Source organism: Nelusetta ayraudi, unplaced genomic scaffold, assembly GCF_046127955.1.
Source record: "Nelusetta ayraudi isolate G7.1 ecotype Tasmania unplaced genomic scaffold, CSIRO-AGI_Nayr_v1 ptg000011l, whole genome shotgun sequence".
NCBI lineage: Eukaryota > Metazoa > Chordata > Actinopteri > Tetraodontiformes > Monacanthidae > Nelusetta > Nelusetta ayraudi.
This window is the reverse complement of record NW_027466061.1, coordinates 2,066,456-2,088,999: the sequence shown is the minus strand read 5'-3', so window position 1 is coordinate 2,088,999 and position 22,544 is coordinate 2,066,456. Positions and strand designations below refer to the sequence as shown.

At 43.0% G+C, this 22,544-nt stretch overlaps 1 protein-coding gene across 2 annotated transcripts in view; it reads left to right on the top strand.

Moving 5' to 3' along the window:
• The window catches only part of esama (endothelial cell adhesion molecule a), a 48,934-nt gene that overhangs the window by 6,027 nt on the left and 20,363 nt on the right, over positions 1-22,544 (top strand). The window contains exon 1 of one of the 2 annotated variants that reach the window (XM_076019989.1): positions 8,700-8,883. The exons of the other annotated variant lie outside the window; for it this stretch is intronic. Coding sequence (XP_075876104.1) covers positions 8,715-8,883 — 169 coding nt within the window. The 5' untranslated portion in view covers positions 8,700-8,714. Of the gene's footprint in view, positions 1-8,699; positions 8,884-22,544 lie in introns of those variants that run through there. 2 annotated transcript variants of the gene reach the window in all.

Sequence of the window (22,544 nt, the reverse complement as noted above, 5' to 3'; positions counted from 1 at the left end):
TTCTAAAAATACTGTAATTCAGCCTGGGGTCATGTAAACACCTTCATCTAATTATATTAGTTTAATTAAAGTCACATTTGTGGGATTAATGCAGAGATTAAAGAATGTGGAGCACTGCAGTATTAGCTGCATATTTTAAAGGCAGCCTTGACCTCCGAGGACCACGTTTGACGAGTGGCGATTCCTGCCCCACATCCAGTGAGTCACCACTATTTTTAAGTGCACATAAACATTCATATTTTTGCCTCAACACAAGATTAGCCGCGCCTCGAACAGTAAATAGCCGTTGTGGTGGCGGATGAAGTGTGTGGTTGTTTCGCTGTGTCACACGCTAATGCCGGCGCAGGCCGAGTCAGACAGAGGGGCTGCAGTGTGTCAGCTCCGGCTATGATGTGCGTATTGGGACGTGCGGATGTGTTCGTTGCCCCTTCTTGCATTTTCTCTGATGTCACATCTCCATCCGTGGACGCAGAGGCAGAGCGGCCTTCCCTCAGGGGTCATGAGAAAGGCACTGGGCGACTTTCCCAACATTCGGCCCTTGCCTGGGGACTCTTAAAGGGACAGATACACATACCTCCTCTCATCCCTCTCTCCTCTCTCTCTCTCTCCCTCTCTGTGTTTTCCACTTTTGAAACATCATCTCTCACACATGGACAGAGTGACATGCATGAGGGTATTTTTGTTTCTCCTGCCCATATAATGAATTAGTCAACAGATGCCTGCAGGCTCTGGTAGGAATCACTCCTGGACAGGTTTTCCATTGGGTTTTATATATGGGCCCCATAAGCAAAGTCATTCTCTGATGATTTTTATTTCTACACAGTCAGCAGGCTCGCAAAGGCTCCTGCACTGCATCTATAAATAAAAACAACACATATGGGACATGTATGGAGATGTTATCATCGGTTGTTTGTTTAATATTGGCATGTGAGTTGCACACACAAAACCTGCCTGTCTGATGGCTTTCTACCGCCAAAACAAAAAATACCTGAGATTGAACAGTCGTCATGCATTCAAGGGTGACTAGTTCAAAATAATGTCTGCGCTGACTTCACCATCACGGAAAGACCAGTGAAAGGCTTTTGTATATTATGTAGTAGATAGATAGAGAGAGAGATAGAAAACTTTATTGTCTGTCCCAGATGGTGACAGAAATTCTTCTTCGACAGGCCTCCCAAACACATGCACATATTCCCATCAAGACACATTTTACAGGATAAAAATAAGTAAATACATAAATACAAAAAAAGTATGCAGTAGAATGTGCAGTATACTGTATTAGATGCAGAACGGCAAAAATGTACTTAGTCAAAAATATGCAGCTGTCACTCAAAGCAAACATTTTTTTAAAAAAAAGCCCAATTTACATTTAAAATAAAATGTTTTCAATTCACCACAGCATAAAAAGACATTAGTTTGAGTCTGAACAAAAACGGCCTAAAATGATTCCTTATAACAGAACCACTTGACAAGTCTTTTGTTAGGATATGGCTGCCTATGAAAAATATTTTTTCTCCATTCAACTCTTATCTAATGGCCTCTGAAGGGGTCTCCAAAGGTCAAGGTTTGTTTTCCTCCAGACTTTTCCCCACCCGCAGAGGAGACGGTTACTAATACTGGAGTTACAGGCAGAACTGCAGGCTACATGGCAGCCTTGCCAGTTTGCCAAGATGACACCGCTGCAGTGATCCGGCCCAGCTTCCAACCATGCCACTGACAGATGTTGCAAGACATAGTCAACAACTGTTTCCACATATCCTTTTCTTTAAAAAAGGAAAAAAAAATGTGGACAGACGGGAATTGAGGGCATGGGCAAGGCTTAGACAAGATAGCCCTAAATTATTCTTACTTGGAGGTACTTAGGTGGGGGTGGGGGTTAATGCTTGATGCACTTATTACTTCAGGCATGTTGACATAATCCTGGTTTTCCTCTTGAAGTGTTTGCTAAGTTCATAATTAAGCTCTCATACACCCATATGTGAGTTTCTATCATTTTTGTTTTTCTTTATTTCTTGATTTTTTTTTTCTGAATTTGTTTTTCCAAAACACATCCCCAAAAGAATATACAAAGCTTTAATTATTCAATAAAAAATACTATAAGTACAACACACACAGGCCTGACAGTTTAGGACGATTTAACCTTTATTATCATGCCTATTTATGTATACTGCATAATCACAGTTTTGTACATACCTCAAACAACCATTGTGATTTGGTAACCAAGAGATGCTTCTCTCTGCTTCTGTCTGGCTGATTGTCAAAAAAAAAAAATCTCCCCCCACAGAACATCTATTTTCCCAGTCTCTTACAATACCTAAGCACTCTTGATGTAGTCACATCTCTGACCTCGGCATCAATTTTTCAACATCAGTTCACGCACAGTTATCTTTTCTGGCAGGTTGACATCTTGCTTTGATTTTTTTTTTTTTTTTTGCAATGAGACTGAAATCAATTAATCATTTACTGACTTCGATGATTACCGGAGAAAAGGAAAACCATTTTTCATTTTTTAATATTGGTTGCAGGTCGTATATTTTAATAGCTGTTACTGTACTTGTGTTTGCTATACTGCTCTCCATTCTTGATAAGCTGACCCAAATACCTGAGAAACATAGAATGGTAACACAAAGCAGTGACCCAACAGCACTTTCAAAGATTACAGATGGATTACATACTAACGTCATACCTGCGACTGTAAAGCAGGATGGCAGGATGTTCTTTCCTTCATCAGTTGTCATGACTTTAGGTCTTCAAGCTTTTCTTTTTCTGATGTATTTCACTTTTAAATTTATTTTTTGATTTTAGTGTTTCTATTTTATTTATTTTACTGTTGGACAAATATTAATATTAGCAAAGAAATCAACGTCAACGCGAACATTTTACAGACGCCCACTTTTGCAATAGCAAAGACTGCTGTTGCATATTTTCTTGAAAATTGTACATATTTTTCAGAACATTTCTTCCAATTTGCCCATACTAAAGGTTGCTGCTAAAGTGCTTGAAGACGTCAAGCAGTCCCTCTGTCAGAGACGCTGCAGCGAGTGGACACCTTTGCTCTTGGAAAAATGCCTTTGACATTTACGAAAGTAAAATTACATTGGCCCAGTGATAGTAATTGTGTATGAGGCGACGATAGCAGCAGGTAACTGTGTGGAAAAAGTCATTATAGTCCCATTATGAAGATGTGGCTTATAGAGTCTTTTGGTGCTCAGTGAGGTACGACGAGTGAAGAGGTTCCGTTTGAAAGACGGCAGGAGACAAGGGAACGGTTAGGCCCACTGTGGGTTTTATAAAGGAGCTATCCTTAAAAGACACCTGTGAAAATCATTCATGGACAGTAACATGTGTAATACTCCCCTAGAGATGTTGAGCGGAGGTATAAAACTGCATTTTTATATATATTTTTAATCTCCTTAAAACTCAAAATTCTACCATGTACCTAGAATTTAGAGACCAGCTTGTATAATATATTGTTATCCATATGAAAGAGGCTTGACTTGAGTACAGTCACAGTCCTGCACTTGTCATGACAATCGGGGGTATCATCAGTATCACAAGTGGAAAAGTGGAAGAAGCTCTCTAGCCTGCAAAAGAAGACTGCTTATATGGCTGATTGCAACCAAAGTTCACTTTGCTCAAAAATCCGTTTGTGACTTAATAAAATTAATCGTATTCATTCATTCGTTTTGAAAGCGGTATCAAAAATGCATGACCAAAGCGAGGCACAAATGTACTGATTGTTAGTGTTCAAGCTGTATTGCTGTTAAGTCAGTATAATTGACAACTTACAATCTATTTGGCAAGTTGTGTAATCGCCCCCACCCCCCTTTTTTTAGGTTACATGTTTTGTAACCTACCATTTTTGCTGAGAACAGCTATACTTGCCAGGTCAGGTGTGAATTATGAAAAGCATTTTTGCCAATGGACTAATGACTTTGGCGTGACATAATATTAGTCCTGACTGGGTTTTCACCTTTGGCAAGAGTCCGCCAAGCTATTTCCAGCTGTTTCTAGTCCTCATGCTGAGCTAATGTGGCCGTGGCAGTAGCTCCTTACATAATGGATAAGATGGAGAGAGTTATCACTATTCTCATACAACTCTTGTGCCGTGACACAATATTTTCAAAAGAAAAAAATTAAAGTACATAAATGAACACCGCTGAATCTAACAAATTAGCCAACAAACCATGTTAATCAACTGGTAATCTTGTGCAGATACAAATGTAAACAGCTAGCAGCTGTAAAAGCCAAGACTAAACATCATTGTACAAAGTTGTCTTATTATTATTTTTTCAGTAAAAAGGTACCTATAAATTAGCCCTTATTCCCTTACACTTCCTTACACCCCAGCTCCATCTCCAAACAGCAGTGGGAGCTCAACACCAAAGATGTGCATAATCAAATGAAACAGATCTGGACCTTGACGATGACATGACAAAGTCTCCCCCATCCTCCTTTGTGAGTGGCACACCTTCTGTTGAAGAACGGTAGAGATGCTCCTCTGAAGGACTCGCATGCTGACCTGAAAACAGATTTTTCTACATCGTCACGTCCTCCAGTGTAAACTGCTCTGCTGTTGATTGAGTCACGCCAAAAGGATAAACGTGAATGAACCCGTCGGTAGTGAAACTCCGATACAAGGGAGTCTGCCTGTCTTTGAGTGATCAGCTTGACACCCTGAGGGCTACGTGATCGGAGACAGGAATGAAACCAAAGTCTTTCATAAATGCTCGGGGTTAAGTCGGGGTCTCCTGCATCCTCAATCCATGGGATCCTTCAGCCCACCGTGATGAAAAAGTAGTCCCTCTATCAATCATGTCATTCACTCTCACGTGTCTGCGAGGTTCCATCGGGCAAGCCTCCCTGCCGTCTCAGCACTCCCTGCTCCGCTGCAGGCCATTTTATTATTAAAATGAGTCATTTTGTTTTGGCAATAGAGAGGAATAATCTTTGTCCTTTCTTAATATATCTCTTCTTCATGTCGTCTTCCTCCCCATGTCTTTAACGGATGATACATCTCCATCCTCCTCCGAGTTCCCTCCTTTTCTTTTTTTTCTTTTTTTTATCTTGTCAACCGACCCTCCTCCTCCTCCCTCTCCTCTTTCTCATCTCTCCTGAGGGCTTCAGCTCCAGCATCTCATCAGCATCAGCATCTCGGGTCAGCCAGGAGGGTTAAAGCGCAGGGGGGGGTTGGGGTGGTTATCATCCACCATATATGTGTGCAGTTTGTGCGCATGTGTGTGTTTGTGCGTGAACCTCGGCGCCCTCAGACTTTTATGTGTTTACTCTTTATCATTTCAAATAACTTCTTTCCCCGTCTCCCCCGCTATCTGGCTCCTTTGCTGCCCGCTCCTTGCCTCCCTTGGTGCTGTGTGCAATTATGAGCTCTTATCTGTTTTTCTGTCACACACAACTACACTCCAGAGAGAGCTCAGTTGATGTCATTATCCGCGATAATGGCTCGGAGGTGCGGTACCCCCTTCCTTGACCCGCTCCACCAAATTCAGTGTAATTACTATTTATTGAAAATATCCCCCGCGTTGCCGCCCTCGCTGTGGTCTCCCTTTTGGCTAATGCACCTTTCTCCTGACAGTGATGGGCCTGGATACGTGTTAATACGCTGCTAATGTGATCCTTCTTACAATATAGGAAGGGATCCCTGCCAATATTGGTATAATTGGATTTCTCTTTCATTTTCAGTCCGAGTGACAACAGCTCCCAGAGAAAACATGCTGTCATCAGATAAGGTGAAGGAGTGCTTTTTAGAAACGCGTCTTAATTCGTGTTAGTACTCCAAATGAAATGACACACCATCGGAGAGCAAGAAGGCATTGAGCTCTTACCAGACAGAATGTATTTTTTTCTGTTTTGCTTGCCACAGTGGTTTAAAGGTCCAGTGTGTGAAATGTTTAAGGAAGCCCGGTGTTTAAGGAAGCCCACCTTGACAGCGCGTTTTCCTTAAATACTGGATTTCCGTGAAAAATGACGGCGCAATATGGCAGCTAACTAGAAGCAAGACTGCTGCTCAGTGTATATTCTTATATATATGAAAACCCTTCAGAGGGTAGGACAACCAAATTACCTCTACTGTAGTGTGACCATACACTTTTATTAATGTGTTTATGGGCATTATGATGAGTTTTTACCAATATAAAAATCATAAATCAAGCCAAATATTTCACACTGGACCTTTAAGAAAGTGGATGTTTCATTTGCAGGGTTTTGGCAGTCAGTTGTCGCAGGCTTTGCTAGGAGCTCTTTAGCATTAACTCAGGTCAGGCTCCAGTTGGTTGTGACACATTGGACTAGTGCACACTGCAACCCACCAGGATTTTGTTTAGATCAATGTTCCATTGCAAGTGACACCACGTTTTTATGACCACTTGAAAGCGATTTTACTGGGTTTACGAGGGGTTTGTGTCCCTAGCGCTGTGTTAGCCACGGTGCTTGGCTGGTGGCCTTTTGGTCTCAATCACATGGACGTCACACTGGCCTTTGTAATATAACTGGATAAGGGTTAGAAGAAATGACAATAGGTTTAACTTTAGGACCTCTTGTTTTTTTTTTTTAAATGATGGGTTTGACTTCCCTGTCAAACCACAAACACACGGACAAAGACGAGGCTCAGTTACAGTCAAAATGTACAGTATGTCATCACCGCTTGGTACAACAAAACAACATCAGTTGAAGAGCTGTGATTGCTGCAGTGCTTGGGTACACAGGAAAAGGAAATGCCTTTGTTGAAGTCAAGGAAGCATCCCCTCGCTTCCTCTTCATCTGCAGACTTCTGTACATTACCCGCCTTCTTCCTAATTATAATGTACAGCAGGACTGTTGCTTCACTTTAAACAGCCATTGTTGACAGAATTAGACTGAGTGCGTTGAGCCACTAGGACAGCGTTTCATTTTTGCTGCAGCGCTGCTTCATATAGGCCATTTATTTGTCCTTGCACAGACTCTTCCCCTCACTCACACAGTAAATCCCTCCACGGGGCATTGATATCCGTTGCTCGGGCACAGCCATCCTCTCATGCAACCATTGTTAATTGTGAAATTCACAAAGGATCCATGGCCCGGCAGAAAGGCCAAATCAGTTTACACGTCGCAAATATCTGACGTTGGCTCTATTTTTTTGGCTTCCTCGACCAAGAACAATAGATCATAAACTGTCGTGTAACTACGAGACAGGAAAGTGCTCAGGAAAGGCTGCGTTTAACAGAATTCTATTCACAGCGTTAAGCGGCGCTCTCCTCAAAAGTGTCCCTTTGCCTGTGTCCACTGCCGCTGCCTGCAAATCGGTTGATTCCACCTCTTCTCCCTTCATCTCCGTCCCCCTCTATTTGTATGCAGCAGTGCTACTGTATATGGTCTCTGAAGCACTGTACAGCAGGCTCTGAAAGCCCCCATAATCTCCACTGCACATGTGTTTGAAGAGGTGGAAGTCTTTCAACTGAACGCTAAACAGGATCTATTAGGATTAAGTCCGGGTTTCAAGCACTTTATTGCTGACTCTGTTTCAGAACTCGCACCGTGAAAATTCTCGCCACTGGAAATACAAAGCGACGGATTTTCCCAGTGTCGCACGCGGAGTCTCACTTTTCATTTGGAAAGCATCAACAGAGAGGAAGCCTCTGAGCTGGGTACCGTCATTGATGTTTTGGCTGTTCATTAGTGACTGGTCATTATGTTCACTGATTTCCTGAGGCCAACCATCCATGAGGGTCCATTAGCCACAGACGTTAAGAGTAATTAGGCAAAGTGCTCACTTTTTTGCGCCCATATTCTCACTTAGTGTTATGTAGATGTTTATATGATGACTTGAGGACAATTTGCAAACAGCATTAGTTCGACCTCTTCATGCTCCAGCTTTGTATTCCCAAGGAACTTGAATCGCTGTATTGCAAACCGTATATGTCTCTGACTGAGTGAGAAGGCGATGCAAAGATGAAAAGAATCCAAAAAAAAAAAAAAAATCAGTGCTTGTCGGATGGTATCGCCCACACGGACCACATTGTACGTACATGTATGCACACAAAGGCCTTATTAAATGTCTTCATCACACTGTCACATGAGATGAAAATCCTCATTTCTGCGCAACATGTTCTTTGTCCTGTTTTGAGACCCCGCAGTGCACTCGCTTCACTCTCCCTTGCGCTCGGCGTGCACCCCCACGCCGCCATCCACCACACTCCCGCCAATTCCCTCAATGGGAACACTTTAATCATGATGGCAGAAACATACATCCCCACCCCCTCTATCCGCTTGCCTGCTCGCTCACACACACACACGCGCACACGCACGCGCACACGCACGTGCAGTCATCCACTCTTTTTTAACACATATCCTCTGGGAGGACAAAAGGCGCGCCTTGTCTGATCCATAATCGCTCTCCCGAGTTCCATCCCCATCGGTGCGCCCACTCTACCCTTCCTTCCATCACCATCCTCAGGAAGATAACTTTACGGATTTGGTTTAGTAACAGAATTGGCACAGACACGCACACATGCACACACACACGCACGCATCCGCGCACGCACACAATGGCGGAGGAATACTAGTTTCCTTCTCATCTCCCCCTTGACACTACCTGTCAGCGAGCGAGACATCACACGGCGAGGCACCGGAGAAACCATCAGAACTCCCCTTAACCACCGAAACTTGTCGCTCATCTGTCTTTTACCTCCTCCCCGCGCTAAAAATAACCCTGAGCTGTCATGTGCGACTACATTTTTCTCTCACTCCTTTACTATGGCCCGCTCCCTCTTTTGCTCACTTTTCTCCAATGTGTTTGCAGTTCACTGGCTGCGCGTCCACTCTTTAGGGCAGTGTCCAGAACCAGATTTACCAGCGACAACACATCAGTGATTCCGTCTCTGCACACAAGTGAGATCATTAGAGTCGCACAAGTCAGTGGTCCGTTCGGGAAGATTGCAAAGAGGAAGGAAATTCCTTCGCTCAAAAACCTTCTCATGCATCAGTCTGATTTCACTAGCAATTATTATTACTTTTATTTCCTTCCAGCCTGTTTTTCCCCCCCAAGATTGCTTATAGGTAGGGAACTCACACTTATTATATGATTTCAATGGTAGAGAAATGAATCATGGTGGGCACAATTGATTGACATATTTACTTTTATTTTGAAAACCTGAGTGTGCCTAACCCTGTATAGAGACTATCCCATCGGTCAACACACATTGAATTTGAATATTTGATCTTTATCACAAATGGATTCCTCATTTGTCTTCCTCTACCTGTTTGATGAATGGGTTATGTAAATAGCTGGTTTCAGACAGATCAGTGTGATTAATTGTAACGGGGCCTCTGACCTTAACCCTGTGTGAGAGTGATCATTCTTTGGTCCCCTCCCGGTTAACTTATTTTCTTCTGAAGCTCACACTGTGTAGCTGTCCTTACTAAAGACAGGGTTTTAAACATGGGAGAATATAGATTTAATTCATTATCAATTCATTCTTTAAAATGACCAGTGTGTATTTTGGTTAAGGAAGTGTCTTGTTAGAAATACCAATGTTGACACCAATTGTGTAGCCCTCATTTAAAAATGTGAACAATAACTACCAAGACTGTTTATAAACACACAGTCAAATAGTCCGCCCTCTCTGTCCTGATTGTAAATAGATCGACTGAAGTTGCGTGTGAATGTCATCCGGTTCTCCACCGTTTTACTCGTTGCCTCATTTTAGAGCGGAGTATACAGAGAGAGGTTTGTCTCAGCGTAGTTTAACATGTACTCAGCTGGGTGATGAAAACCCAAGGTTATGCACACTGATGCGGTGTGCGACACCTCCCCGAGCTTCTCAATAAATCATAAACCCACCGAGTAGAAAACACGACAGGGTGGAAACCGTGCAGCTGCAATGACAAAAGTAATGAGCGCCGCCTGCACCTTGCTGCTAACTTCCGTGAGCAACACACTGCAGGGACGACATTGTGCCTTCATATCTCATGAGTAATTTTGCCAGAAGAATCAAGAATGTCAGTTTTGGGGTGGAGGTAGGTGGGGAGGGGGGTCTTTTTTTGATTAATTACAATTCTTTTTATTTTTTCATTTTCATTTTTTGTACTTGGACAGAGTTTTATGATGTATTCTCAATGCAATGCTTGTTTGTCTCACCAAACCAAACCCAACTTATTGACAAGCTGAGCAGCATCTTGACATTTTAAATGAATCTTTAACACTGGGACATTAAAACTCCATACCTCTAAAACTGGATATGTTTCATTATAATTCAAGTCTAATGTCTGTCTAGTCAGTTATGCACATAGGACCCTGTGTGCGGTAAAAACAGTGATAGAAAATGGATGGATGGACTTCATGAATGAATGAAGTGCATAGTGCTTGAACTGATCCAAAATTACTCTTGAATTAACTGTAGAATGTCTGTCACACAGCTAAACCAGCAGAACAACTTTGCTTTCTATTATATTCTATTTATATACAGTATGTGTGTGCCCTTCACTGCACAGACTTCAACAACACCAACTAGGCTTCCCAGTTGATAATTGCTCTTCCTTGAAACTGTCAGGGAAACTCCTCAAAGGCCCTTTCATGACTCCACTGCCAACAGGACCATTTAGTCGATTTTAAGCTGCAAAACCTGCACCCTAGGATTTCCTCTTCAACAAGACTTTGAAAACATGAAGAGATTGAAAATTCCCCTAATGTGTTGCATAACTTCCAGAGAAGCAGAGTTATATAAAGGCCTGTTCAATAGAACTTGGAATTGCTCAAACACGGACAAATATCACTTTGAAAGGTAAAATGTAAAACCATCTGGACATAGTTTGGACCTGGTATCTTTAAGGTGGCAATTCCCTTTATGGTCAAGACATTATGGAGGAATAGCAAAGGGACATCTTAAGGAATAATTAGTCAGTCAGAAAAAGACAGTGAAATTAATAGGCCAAGGAAAAGGGCAGACAATCTAAAGAAGATTTTGTTGAGAGCAGAGGTGGAGGGAAGAGCATGGAAAGGGAGAGGAGCGATGGGCCAGGAGGGAAAGAGGAGAGCAAGAGGAGATGAAGAGTGCGACAGATAGAGTCAGATACTGAGCTGGAGATTTGGCTGTTTAATCGAGTCGGTGCGGATTAGAGCTGGATTATGTGGGAATTGCAACATAGCAGCAAATTAGCCCGGTAGCTTTAATCTGAGGGGCGGACAAAGCCGAAGTACTCAACCAGACAGCAGCATATGTGTGGTGTGCATGCATGCGTCTGTGCTGCCGTGTAAATATGTGTGTGTGCATGTGTGTAATGAGGTGACATCGTTAATGTGTACCACTATGATATATTGACTCTGCATTCACCCAGTTTGTGTTACAAACTCTCAGTCAAACCACTCTTTGAGTAGGAGTTCCCTACTGTTTTGTCAGCCAATCAAATAGTCCCAAAATGTCGTATTGTGACTATATTTTAATGAGAATTGTTCATCCTTTGTATGATTTTGGGCTTGAGAACAGAAGTTACCAGCCAATAAGGGGAAAAAATGCAGTTAGTAATTGTAGTTGTTGACTACACCAGATCACCGTGGCCTGGTACAATCTCTGTGAAAGCATGCACATGAACACAGCACATACAGTAAATATACAGTATGCATATCCACACAAAACACACAGTATATTCACACACACACACACACACACAAGTATTTTTAATGACTCTAACCCAGCATCTTTAAGAATAAGGCCAATCTGTAGTCGGGAGAAGAGAAAAACATGTAATTACTGACTTAATAATGGGTCACATACTGTTGTAAATGTATGTGTGTATCTGCGTGTGAATGGAATCAGGAAAGTGCCTTGAAGGTAACATTTAAAGCGCATTCCGAGACAACGCTAGCCCTTCCCCACTTCATCTGCGCCCCTCGCTGCCTTTGTGTCAGAGTCGTTCTGGCTGGATTTAAATCACAGTCCCTGCAGAAGGAAGTGGCGCGTCTGTTGGCTACCTCGGAGCACAGTGAAAATTCCCTCACAGGCTAAAGATGTTGTCTCGTATTTGCAGATTTCATGCCAAACGCACTGAACCACAGGGCTTGTGGCCTGTTTTTTCTCCCAAAACCACGCAGACAAAGCCAAATTATGAGTCGTTTTCCTTCATTTTCCTTTGTTGTCTGTACATCAAGGTAGAGAAATGTAATTTATGATATTGGGTAAGTAAAGAATCAGGGACTTCAAGAGTAATACGGACCGTACCGGTTCAGGTGAGGTAAGAGTCGTCAGATGTGTTGTCATTGCTATTTGCATCCCTGGACAGCAAAATGACCCTTCTTCATAGACATGTCCATTGTCAGTATTCGTATGGTATTTTCCCTACATCCACAAGCTACAAAGGATCCTCCTCAGTGCTCTCACAATGTGATACGTTTTATCTGCCAGACATAAGCCTGGATGGGATAATGCATTATGCTGCTGTGCACGCTCTGTTCACAACTAATCTCGCAGATTTATCAGTCTGATATGTTTTGTTCACATTTAAAAATGCATATTCAAGGATTTCCCACGGTTGCTGGGATTTACCAGTATTGGAAAAAACAATCATTTATTGGAAGTTGTGTAGTTTACCTCGATCGATTGCAGACTTGGTGTGAAAGATTAGAACCTCCTTATCATCTTTTGTATTTGTAAAAATGTATGTCTTTTTTTTTTTTTTAAATAACCAAACTAAACTTAACTAAACTGGCCGCTACAGTTTTGATTCTGCCATAAAACATATGATGGTCATTCTGGTGTCTGTAGTGACCATTTTTGAGGAACCTTTGATATGTAGCTTCCATTTTTAATAATTAATTTTATTACACCTGGGAAGTTTGTCAAGACCTTTCAAAATACACTATGCCATTCATTCCATACCATGTAAGCTGTGGTAACATCAAGATGTCAGTCATTGTTAAATGATTCCAACTTTAGTACACCTCATCCAAACCCAAGTTACTTCCTTGGCCTTAACGTTGAACCGGAACAGCAAGATCAAGATCATAAACAACACATGAAGAAACCAGTCGCAAAACCGAGTCGAGGAACCAAACATGCAAAATAAAATAATCAATCAATAAGTGGATTCCCCTTCTCTCCCTTTCAGTAAATGTCCAGTGCTCAACACCTGGAGCTAAAAGCTGTTCCTATTCCCACATCAGCCCCGTCGATGCCATAATCTTGTATCGACAACCAACAAGATTACAAGCTGAAAAGCAAGAGGAAGTGGGGAACTCTTATCATTTTTTACTTTTTGAACTTCCTTGAGAGCAAAGAAAATGGAAAATAATAACACAGAGCGAATACCTTTTCTAGCAGTCGATAAACAACATCACAGCCTAGCACCCCTGGGGAGCTGCAGGGCAGATCAAGTGCAAACTAACTTCTGAGGCCGGAGCAGGATGCAGCTATCACCTCTAACCATCGTCTAATTACCGCTGCTCTCGGGACTGATACCAGAGGTGATCTTTGTCTACGGTGGAAGATCAACAAACTAAACGGCCCGCGATGGGGCGGTGACTATTTAGGAGGGGGATAGCGACGTCCCGGAGAGTCCAGAGTGCTTGGTTCAGTAGGAGAGCGTCTTGCATTATGCATGGCGGTTGTTATTTTCATCACATGGTGCCGTCAGGCGTCATTGTCGTTCCTGCCCCGTCAGCACAAATCGCACCGTGTTCACAGATTGTTGTTTGGGCGTCTACTTTAACCCTCTCACCCCATTTTCTCCCCCTACCATCGCCTCACTTTGCCCCGCTGCCTCATGGAAATGGCTTTAGAGGACCCAACGGGTTCCATTAACTGGCCGCGTCTCCAGAGTGGCGCGTCTCCAGGTCTTAAAGAGGGGAGCCTGGCTCCATAAGCTGAGCTGCTTGTTGTCACAAAGCTGGATGGAGAAAGTGGCCCCGCTCCGGAGTCCATGCATTATTTCACACAGCAAGTGACAAGCGAGCGCGCAGACACAAATGCCAACAGACGCTCGGGTGTCAGCAAAGAGGTGCGTTTGTGTCCGCGGCCGTGTCTTCTGTGCGCGCACGCAGCAGCTGCTGCTGCTGTGCCGTTAAGCCAACGGCATACGGCATCGTCGGCAGTCAAATAACCCAGATTAGAGTTGCACTGGATTTAGGGAAGTTGTTGTTGTTGTTTTTTTTTTTTCAAGGCCGGGTCTGTTAAAAGAAGAGCGCTTTCCAAAACTAGTTGCTGCCGTGTCTCAAAGCTCCCTTTGACACATTGCACGTTGACATGTAGAGTTTCTATTTTGAAGGTTTGCTTAAAATCTGAAGATATTCTATTTTTGATGAGTAATTTGGTTCAGATAAGGGAGTCTAGGTAAAGCCTAGTGGCCTCATAGTGTGGAGCTAGAAGAAGCAGAGTTAAACAGAAGCATCCAAAGAAAGGATTTCAGGAAATAGTTTGAATTGGGCCAGTTGTCTCCAGGTCTGCTGCTCTTAACGTTAATGAACGCAACGCAGTTGTATGGTGAAGCCAGCTCGTTGGTCATCTGAGCGCATTGGAATGGTTGCTGCGCCGGACTTTCACTCAAACCTCCTTCTAGCCATCAATTTTGCACACAAGATTGGACTTGAAAAAGATAAAGGACGTCTTCAGTGAGAGTCTAAGATAATATGGTTTAAAATCCACATTCAAAAGCTTTATGAAACCTCTCGCTGTTAGAAGATCTGCAGAAAGGTGCTCGGTGGTTGTGAAATCTAGATAACTCAGATCCACCCACCATGAGTGGGCTGTGGTTTGTGTCACATTTCTCTCTGAGGAACATTTAATGAAACCCATTTTTCCCTGTTTCCCTGTTCGCACCTACGTACAGCCTCTCGTGCACTGGAAGACGAGAACGTGACGCGTTGTTGTGTGGAAGCTGCAGCACCAATTTTCCCTGCAATCAAGTGTGATACAGTAGCAACGGAACACAGCTTTTTTTTTTTTTTGCTTGCTTAATGGATTATTTTATCTGAAAAAAGCCCCTTTAATTATTATGTAATTATGTGATTAATGTCTACCATTTGGTCAACACGGTTCTGACTGGTATCAGAGTTGAAGGCAGGTCCCGACTAAAAAGAGCTTCTAATCCTCCCAACAAATGACCTCCTGTGTGTATTGCTGATACCACTTTCCTCCTGCTTGTAATTTGGTAATTGTAATTCAGGATGATAGCCTCTTGAGATGAGTGGCTTAGTTCTCGGGTGCGTTTTCATTACAACATTACAATGCCGGATTGTTTTCAGTCGGAACAGGTTTTTTGCACTTTTGCGCGCAGGTCTCGTCCAGGCGCCGCTGTACCCAGTCCTCTTGACCTCGTCCGATATTCATATTCACTAGACCTTGAGCACGTTCCATATCCGCATATCCCTGTTTGATTTATTCCATCCAAACCTGCTGATATAGACATACGGCGATAGCAGGGGCGGGCTGGACGGAGAGGGGAATAAAGCTCTGGGAGATAAAGGAAATCAAGTGAAATCACAGACAGGAAAAAGATGGCCGGGGTCTGTCCCACTTGTGTGCATTGTTACAGATTGCGCCCTGTGTGTGCGTGTGTGCGTGCGTGTGTGCGTGCGTGTGTTTTCACACACTGCATCCGCGCCCACTTCCTCTTTCCCCTCCCGACATTCCGCTTCCCATCACGGCAGCCTGGTGCTTCCAGATAAGGCCCGCCAGTACATTCCTCCTTCCTGTCGTCGCTCGCTCCTCCATCCAGCCCCAATTTCAGCCGGCGGTGATCAATCAGGCCGATAGCGGCTCGTCTGAAAGATAAATAAACAAGCGCCGTCTTCGTCGCGGCGCCATGCCCCAAAGGCTGTTGGTAAACAACTTCTGTTTTATTAGCGGGGGCGGACGGAGAACGTTGCGAGGCGTTGGATTCCGTGTGCAGTGTGAAGGAGGGGTGACAGTAGGCACAGGCCTCGGCTGCTCGGCCGATCGATGCCCGCTAACCTTTAGCGGCTCGTGGAAGGCTCGCAGTGGATCCAGCCCGGCCACGCCCAGCCCTTCCTGCCGCGCGACGCCACGCTGGGCGTGCACGACGCTCCGTCTCCTGTTTCCGCCCCCTGTGTGTGAGCGTACAGGTGCCTTGTAACTGGAGTCGGACCCCTTTGTCCATTGTCCCCGAGAGATCCAGTGATCCTGCCTGTGGTTTGATGAGGACAGCGGGCTGATAGCGGCAGGGTCCTAATGTCTGCCTCCGTGTAGAATCAACCTCTTTTTTTAACAGACAGAAAGAGCTTTTTTTTTGTTTTGTTTTCCGAAGAAGGAAGCAGGATTTTTGAGTTGGGCACTAGAACACTCGTCCGCCCGAGAGGAGACGGTTGGTGGCCAGCGGACGGCTGAAATTGATACGCAGTCTTTAGGTCACTTTACGTATCAAGCGCGTCTACATTTCACACCACAGAAAGGCTTCCGTGACACATGATGGAGTAACAACTGTTAAATTCTATATCTGTAAAATGTATTTTTATATCGGGCTTTGTTAGAATCTTGTGAAAGAAAATGGAAACTGCTAAATTCTTAATTCACTCAGTCTGCCATTCCTCCACCTTAGCTAAAAATAAATCAAATAAGGCTGCAGGAGTGTCAGAAGGAATTCAACCTTTTATCAAAATAAATAAGTTTTCACTCAAAGTGATCGCTAGCACAACAGCATTTCCACTCAAAGGTGCTTATAAAAATTAACCGTTGTAAAATGATCGTTTTAATTGTCATTTTACTTGGAAGTCCCTCATATAGAAAAAATCACTTAACCAGTGCTCTCTATTAATAATATGAATGAGAAAAAGCCCACTTCTTTTCCTTGCTCCACTTTTTAGATGGTGTCTGTCTAAAAGGCTTTTTGTGATGTCATAAAGGGTACACTGATATGTTTCCCAGGTTCGGGCCAGTTGTTCATTCTAGGCTGGCAAAGCCTAAAAAGCTGGAGACAAATGTCTTAGCACAAGGCTGTAAAGAGAAGGTTAAATACTGTCTGATTGAAAAGCTTTGTCAAGCAAAGTATTAACTATTCAATCGCTAACAATTACATCTAATTAATTAGGTTTGACTGCATCTGTGAACCGCACATGTGTTGTCAAAAGCCGTCTGTCTGTCACTGCCTGTCGCTGTCAAGCTCTGAATCTTTAAACATTCAGAGCCATTTATCATTTTCACTGTTCATAAATCAGTCATGAACTCAGTATTGTATATAAAAACCTTCCTCGTCCCATGCCTGTCCCATGGTGCTATATATTATATCACATGCATTTATATTTAAAATAATGTATGTATATCAATTATAACAGCAGTGAATGAACATACTGTCATTTTTCTTTCATATCAACAAATTCTATTGTGTGATGCTTTTGCAGAACCAGTGCTACGCTTTTCCAGATTAAGAATCCATCTGCAGCAATTTCTATTTTTTTCTCTCCATCCCTGCACCTCCCTCATCTATCGTCTGCTGTCTGCTCACACTGACAGAACAGATCTCATCACAGCAGTTCTCCGAGAACCTCATGCGTCACCTGTTGGTCTCATAGTTCTCTGTATTTCTGAAGCAATTATTAAATCTCCAAACTTCAAACCCTGTCCTGCCACATCACCACCTCTGAACCATAACTCTGATGAAAAAAGCTTCTCACTGCTGAGGTGTTCACACTCTCCTCACTTGTACGTAATTGCGTTTCTGCGTCGTCTTCCAAAACAAAGTAAACCACGTTTGGTGTTTGATTTGAAGCAAAGACTAAGACTCTTGCGTTCTCTAAAGTCAAAAGCAGGAACAGGTACCGCATTTTGTAATTCAGCAATATTGAGCTTAAAGTACACAAACAACAGTCGTTGGTTGTCCGTTCTATATTTAAAACCCTGTTAGTCAGGTGTGGTATTTTGACACAACTCTTAGGTGACCCGCACAAAAAAGGATCATATGACAAAGAAGATGGTTTAATGTGGTCGTGAATCAGTCGGGAATTGGAGGGGAAATAGGACAAGACTTAATAATGGAGAAATATAAGGAATGTTGCAGAGGAAAACGAGACCATCAAGCAAAAACAACAGAGTAGAGGTGATTTATTCTCCTTCATAAAAATCTATTTTCATGTGACTCTGTGATCTGATTTTGTACAAATTTTATAGAAAACCGGAATTCCATATTGCAACTGCTTACCATCAACAAAGCAAAGAAACATTTGTCCTCTTTAAAAGAAAATGTATCTTCTGAAAATCCAAAAGCAGACAAATTGTAAAATTCAAAATACTCTTTTAGAGTTACACTGCAAACTGGAGTACACACACACACATATATATATGTATATATATATATATATATATATATATGTATATATATATATATATATGTATATATATATATATATGTATATATGTATATATATATATATATGTATATATGTATATATATATATATATGTATATATATATTAAATAACACATCAGAAAAGCATTTTTGAATGCAAGCTTAATACATAGACTAGACCCAGGTATGCTGTACTGCAGTCAAATGATGGCAGTAACATGATTATTTTGTCATACTGGATATTACACACTTAATTTAGTGACCATTGGTTTTTGTTTTTTGTTTTTTTGTCAATCAGGGCAACACGGTGGTGCAGTGATTAGCACTGGTGCCTCACAGCAAGAAGGTTGTGTGTTCGATTCACTCCAAAAACATGCACATGAGGTGAACTGGTAACTCTAATTTGTCTGAGGTGGTGGAGGGGAGGTAACCCTGCCTGCGCTTGAAGGCAGCCCCCACCACCCTGAGTGATGGAGAAGAGGAACTAGAAAATGGATGGATGGATGGATGTCGTCACTCACAAACTGCCTTAAATAATGCTGCCTATATATCCTCCTGTTTCAGTAAAAATGATCATTTGTCAAAGCTTATCATTACTAGAATTCCATAGGCCTGTGTGTTTTTGTGATTACAAATCAGAAATTGCAGCCAAAATTTGCAAGCAGCCCTTTTTTTTGTTGTTTGTTTTTTTACTGACAGCTGCTGGAAAGGTCTCATCAGCGACACGTGTGACGCAGGCTGGTCGATGTCGGTACGCAGCTGAGCTCCCAGTCCGTCTGCCGCTAGTGTTCCTCCACTGCGGCGCGCCAGATGTGCGCGTCTCTTCAGGGAGCCTTACCTTTAGCGCCGCCTTTGAATGCTGATAGGATTAGCGGTGTTGAGGCTTAGCACACAGTCCTCGCCGCTTTGCCATCTAACCCAATCAACTCAGAGTGCAGCCGAGATGAGAGGAAGAGCTTCTGTGCCAACATCTCTGTCTGCACACTTTTATGTTGTGTCCAATCACACACACACAAACAGACACACACACGCTCACACAAAGAAATGTGCCACATGCATTTACATTTAATATGCACAAAGCAGTGTTGTAGTCCCTCCTAGATTAAATTACCTCTAATTTATACCCGTTATAATTCAGTGTCTGCGGTTGGTTTTCTGTATGAAGTACTGAGTATTTTATGGTTCACTGTCTCACACACAGATGTATTTACCCAGTTTCTTTTGTTTTTTGCTTTTGATACAGAACAGTAAATGTTATTTTCCTATTATATTCTTTACCTTTCTTGGATTTGATTACTTAAATTGCAGTATCTGTGTTTTTTTGTCTTTCTATGTGGCCCTGAGATAAACTGTTGATTTGTCCAGGATGTAAAACCACACTCACCCAAAGACGCCTGAGATAGGTTTCAGCACCCCCTGCAACCCTGGGTGCTGCAGAAGCGGGTATAGAAGATAGATAGATAGATAGATAGGTTAAAGACATTTTCTTTTTTAATACCTCTCTTCATAGAATAGAATACCTTTTATTGTCACTATACACGTGCACAACGAGATTAAAAGCAACTCCAGCACAACAATTAAATGAAGGACATGGTGACGTAACTATAGGACATAACGATACAACACAGCACAATACAGAACATATATAAAGTTGGTGCATGTTTGAGTTTCGAGTGGTTATGGCCTTGGGGAAGAAACTGTTTTTGAGTCTGTTTGGTCTTGTCCTAATGCACCTGAAGCTCCTGCCTGAGGGCAACAGATCAAACAGGGCGAAGCCAGGGTGGGAGCTGCACTTGATGATCTTTGCCCTGCTGAGGCATCGCAAGGTGTAAATATCCATCAGGGAGGAGAGAAGGCAGCCGATGAGCATCTGTGCTGTCTTTTTCTCTATTCCCTGTAGCCTCTCCCTGTCTGCAGCAGTGCAGCCGCCATACCATGCTGTGATACAATACGTCAGCAGGCTTTCAATTGATGAGCGGTAGAAGGTCAGCAGCAGGTTGGAATCCAGTTTGCGCTTCTTGAGGACTCTCAGGAAGTTTAGCCAATTTTGAGCCTTCTTGGTTTTTGCTGTGACCTCACAGCTTGCCAACTTCAGGACCTCCTCCCTGTAATTTGCCTCGTCTCCCTTTGAGATGAGTCCAACCGCTGTGGTGTCATCAGCAAACTTGACGATGAGGTTGTTATCGTGGGCTGAACTGCAGTCGTGGGTATAGAGACAGTACAGAAGGGGGCTCAGCACACAGCCCTGCGGAGAGCCGGTGCTCACGGTGCGGGTGGTGGAGAGGTGGGGGGAGGCCAAGAGTGACCAGTTTTGTGGTCAAGATGTCTGGGATTATTGTATTAAAGGCTGAACTTTAATGTGTCACTGTTCTGTTTAACCCCCAGTGGAGTAGAACTTGCTGGCTTGTGTGTTAGTACGTAAAAAAAAAAGAAACATGAGGTGATGTGTTGTCTGGAATTAAAAATTCTTCCAGTCAGCAAAGTGATTGTAAAATGAAATCATGTGGTGTCGGTAATGGCAGTGGATCGGTGAAGATGTTATTTTTGAGAGCAGTGGATAATAGCGCGCACTGATCATTGGCCCTGTTGCAGACGTTGCCATTAGAGTTGTAATGTCTGACTGTATGTAGGTGATGGGAATTGCAGGATTATTCTAATCTCCTCGCAAAACAACAATAAGAGCTTAAATATAGCTTCCATCCAGCTTTAATCTTCAGACTGTACATAATGCAATAAAGACTGTATATGTATCTATACGTCTGGCAACGTGACATTGACCTGAGCCCTCCCCCAGGACCACTCTCTCTATACATGCCACCGTGCAATTATGTGCGACAATTGCTGTAATTACAATGTCTTTGTCATGCATTCCCTGCGGGGTGTTCATTATGACACAAACTCTTTTGGGCTCTGGACTCGACTCTTAAGCCTTGCGCGTACCTGCTTGTGCGTTGCCACATTCAGCCGTGGCAGGTTCAAAATCTGCTGCTCGCAGCGATAACATAAATTCACAGGCAAACAGACCGAGTCAGGCTTCCGCAAGCCTGACAGGTGCCTGCGTGAAGACGATGGGCTTTTCTTCAGTATCATGCTGCATCTTCCTGAACAACATCTGCTTCACAGAATATAATCCCGACGATTGTAGTTTCTTCACTGTCACCCTCCAAACCCATCTTTATCACATCAGGATATTGCAATGGTTGTAGAGTGTAATAAGTCCCACCTACAACTCAGATTACGGTCCTCTTTGTGCTTTAAAGCCTTTTTTTCCCCACCGTCTCTATACCATAAACCTGTATTAGCATATTTCTTTAGTATAGCCAATGCGAAGCTTCCTGGGTCTTGTCACCACTCTTGGCCCTCAGCCAGCAGACAGATGACACTGTGAAAATTGGTATTTTTCCATACACAAATTCCACGCAGTTCACAGAGTCAGTTTCACCGGAGGCGGACATCCCTCTGAATAATCTGTCTGCAAGTGGCTCTTTCATTGATTGTCACCAATACCCAGGGGAGTGTTCCTCGTCCTGCTGCTTCTCTGCTGTCTCCTGAGGTAAAAACCCAGCAAAATATCCCAGCCATGTTGGTTCGATGGCGAAATCTTTCAGTGTTTTTTTCCCTCCTTCACTGGTGCAGAACCGCTGTGGACAAGGGAGGAAAAAAAACAACTCACATTTTGTATGGAATTGAGTCTAAAAGCTTTATGACAGCCCATCATCCAACTGGAGACGGTGAACTCTGCTTGCGATTTCCCACAGGACACAGTTGGAATGTTTGTTTTTGATGGCCCCACCACTCACACGCTCTGGCCAATTAGGATGTGCCTTTTGTTGGAAAGAAAGACAGGATGTCTGGAGATTATGCTGAGGGTGTCCCTGCATGAAATTGGTGACGCGTTAGATGTGTTGACTAACTGCGTGTCTATCTGTCAGCTCGTCTCTCTGTTTGTCACAGGGCTGACTGTCCTTAAATTATCTGCATTGTCTCTATATATCAGTTCACCACGTTTCCTTAAAAAAAACAAACTATAACTTCCACTTGCGGACGTCAGTCCTTTGTTGTGTCACAACGGGCATCTAGTTTTTGTCCCCTTTGAAACGTGGGAAGTACAACAAAGCAGAAACAATCGGTTTTAATAAGAAGTGAAACCACAGAAGACTCTCTAGAATCAAAGTGAGCAGCTTCCCTGGAGTCCAAGATGTACAGTAAGGATCTGGATATAGTGGTTATGATGCAGAGCCCTTGATGAAAATGTTGATTGG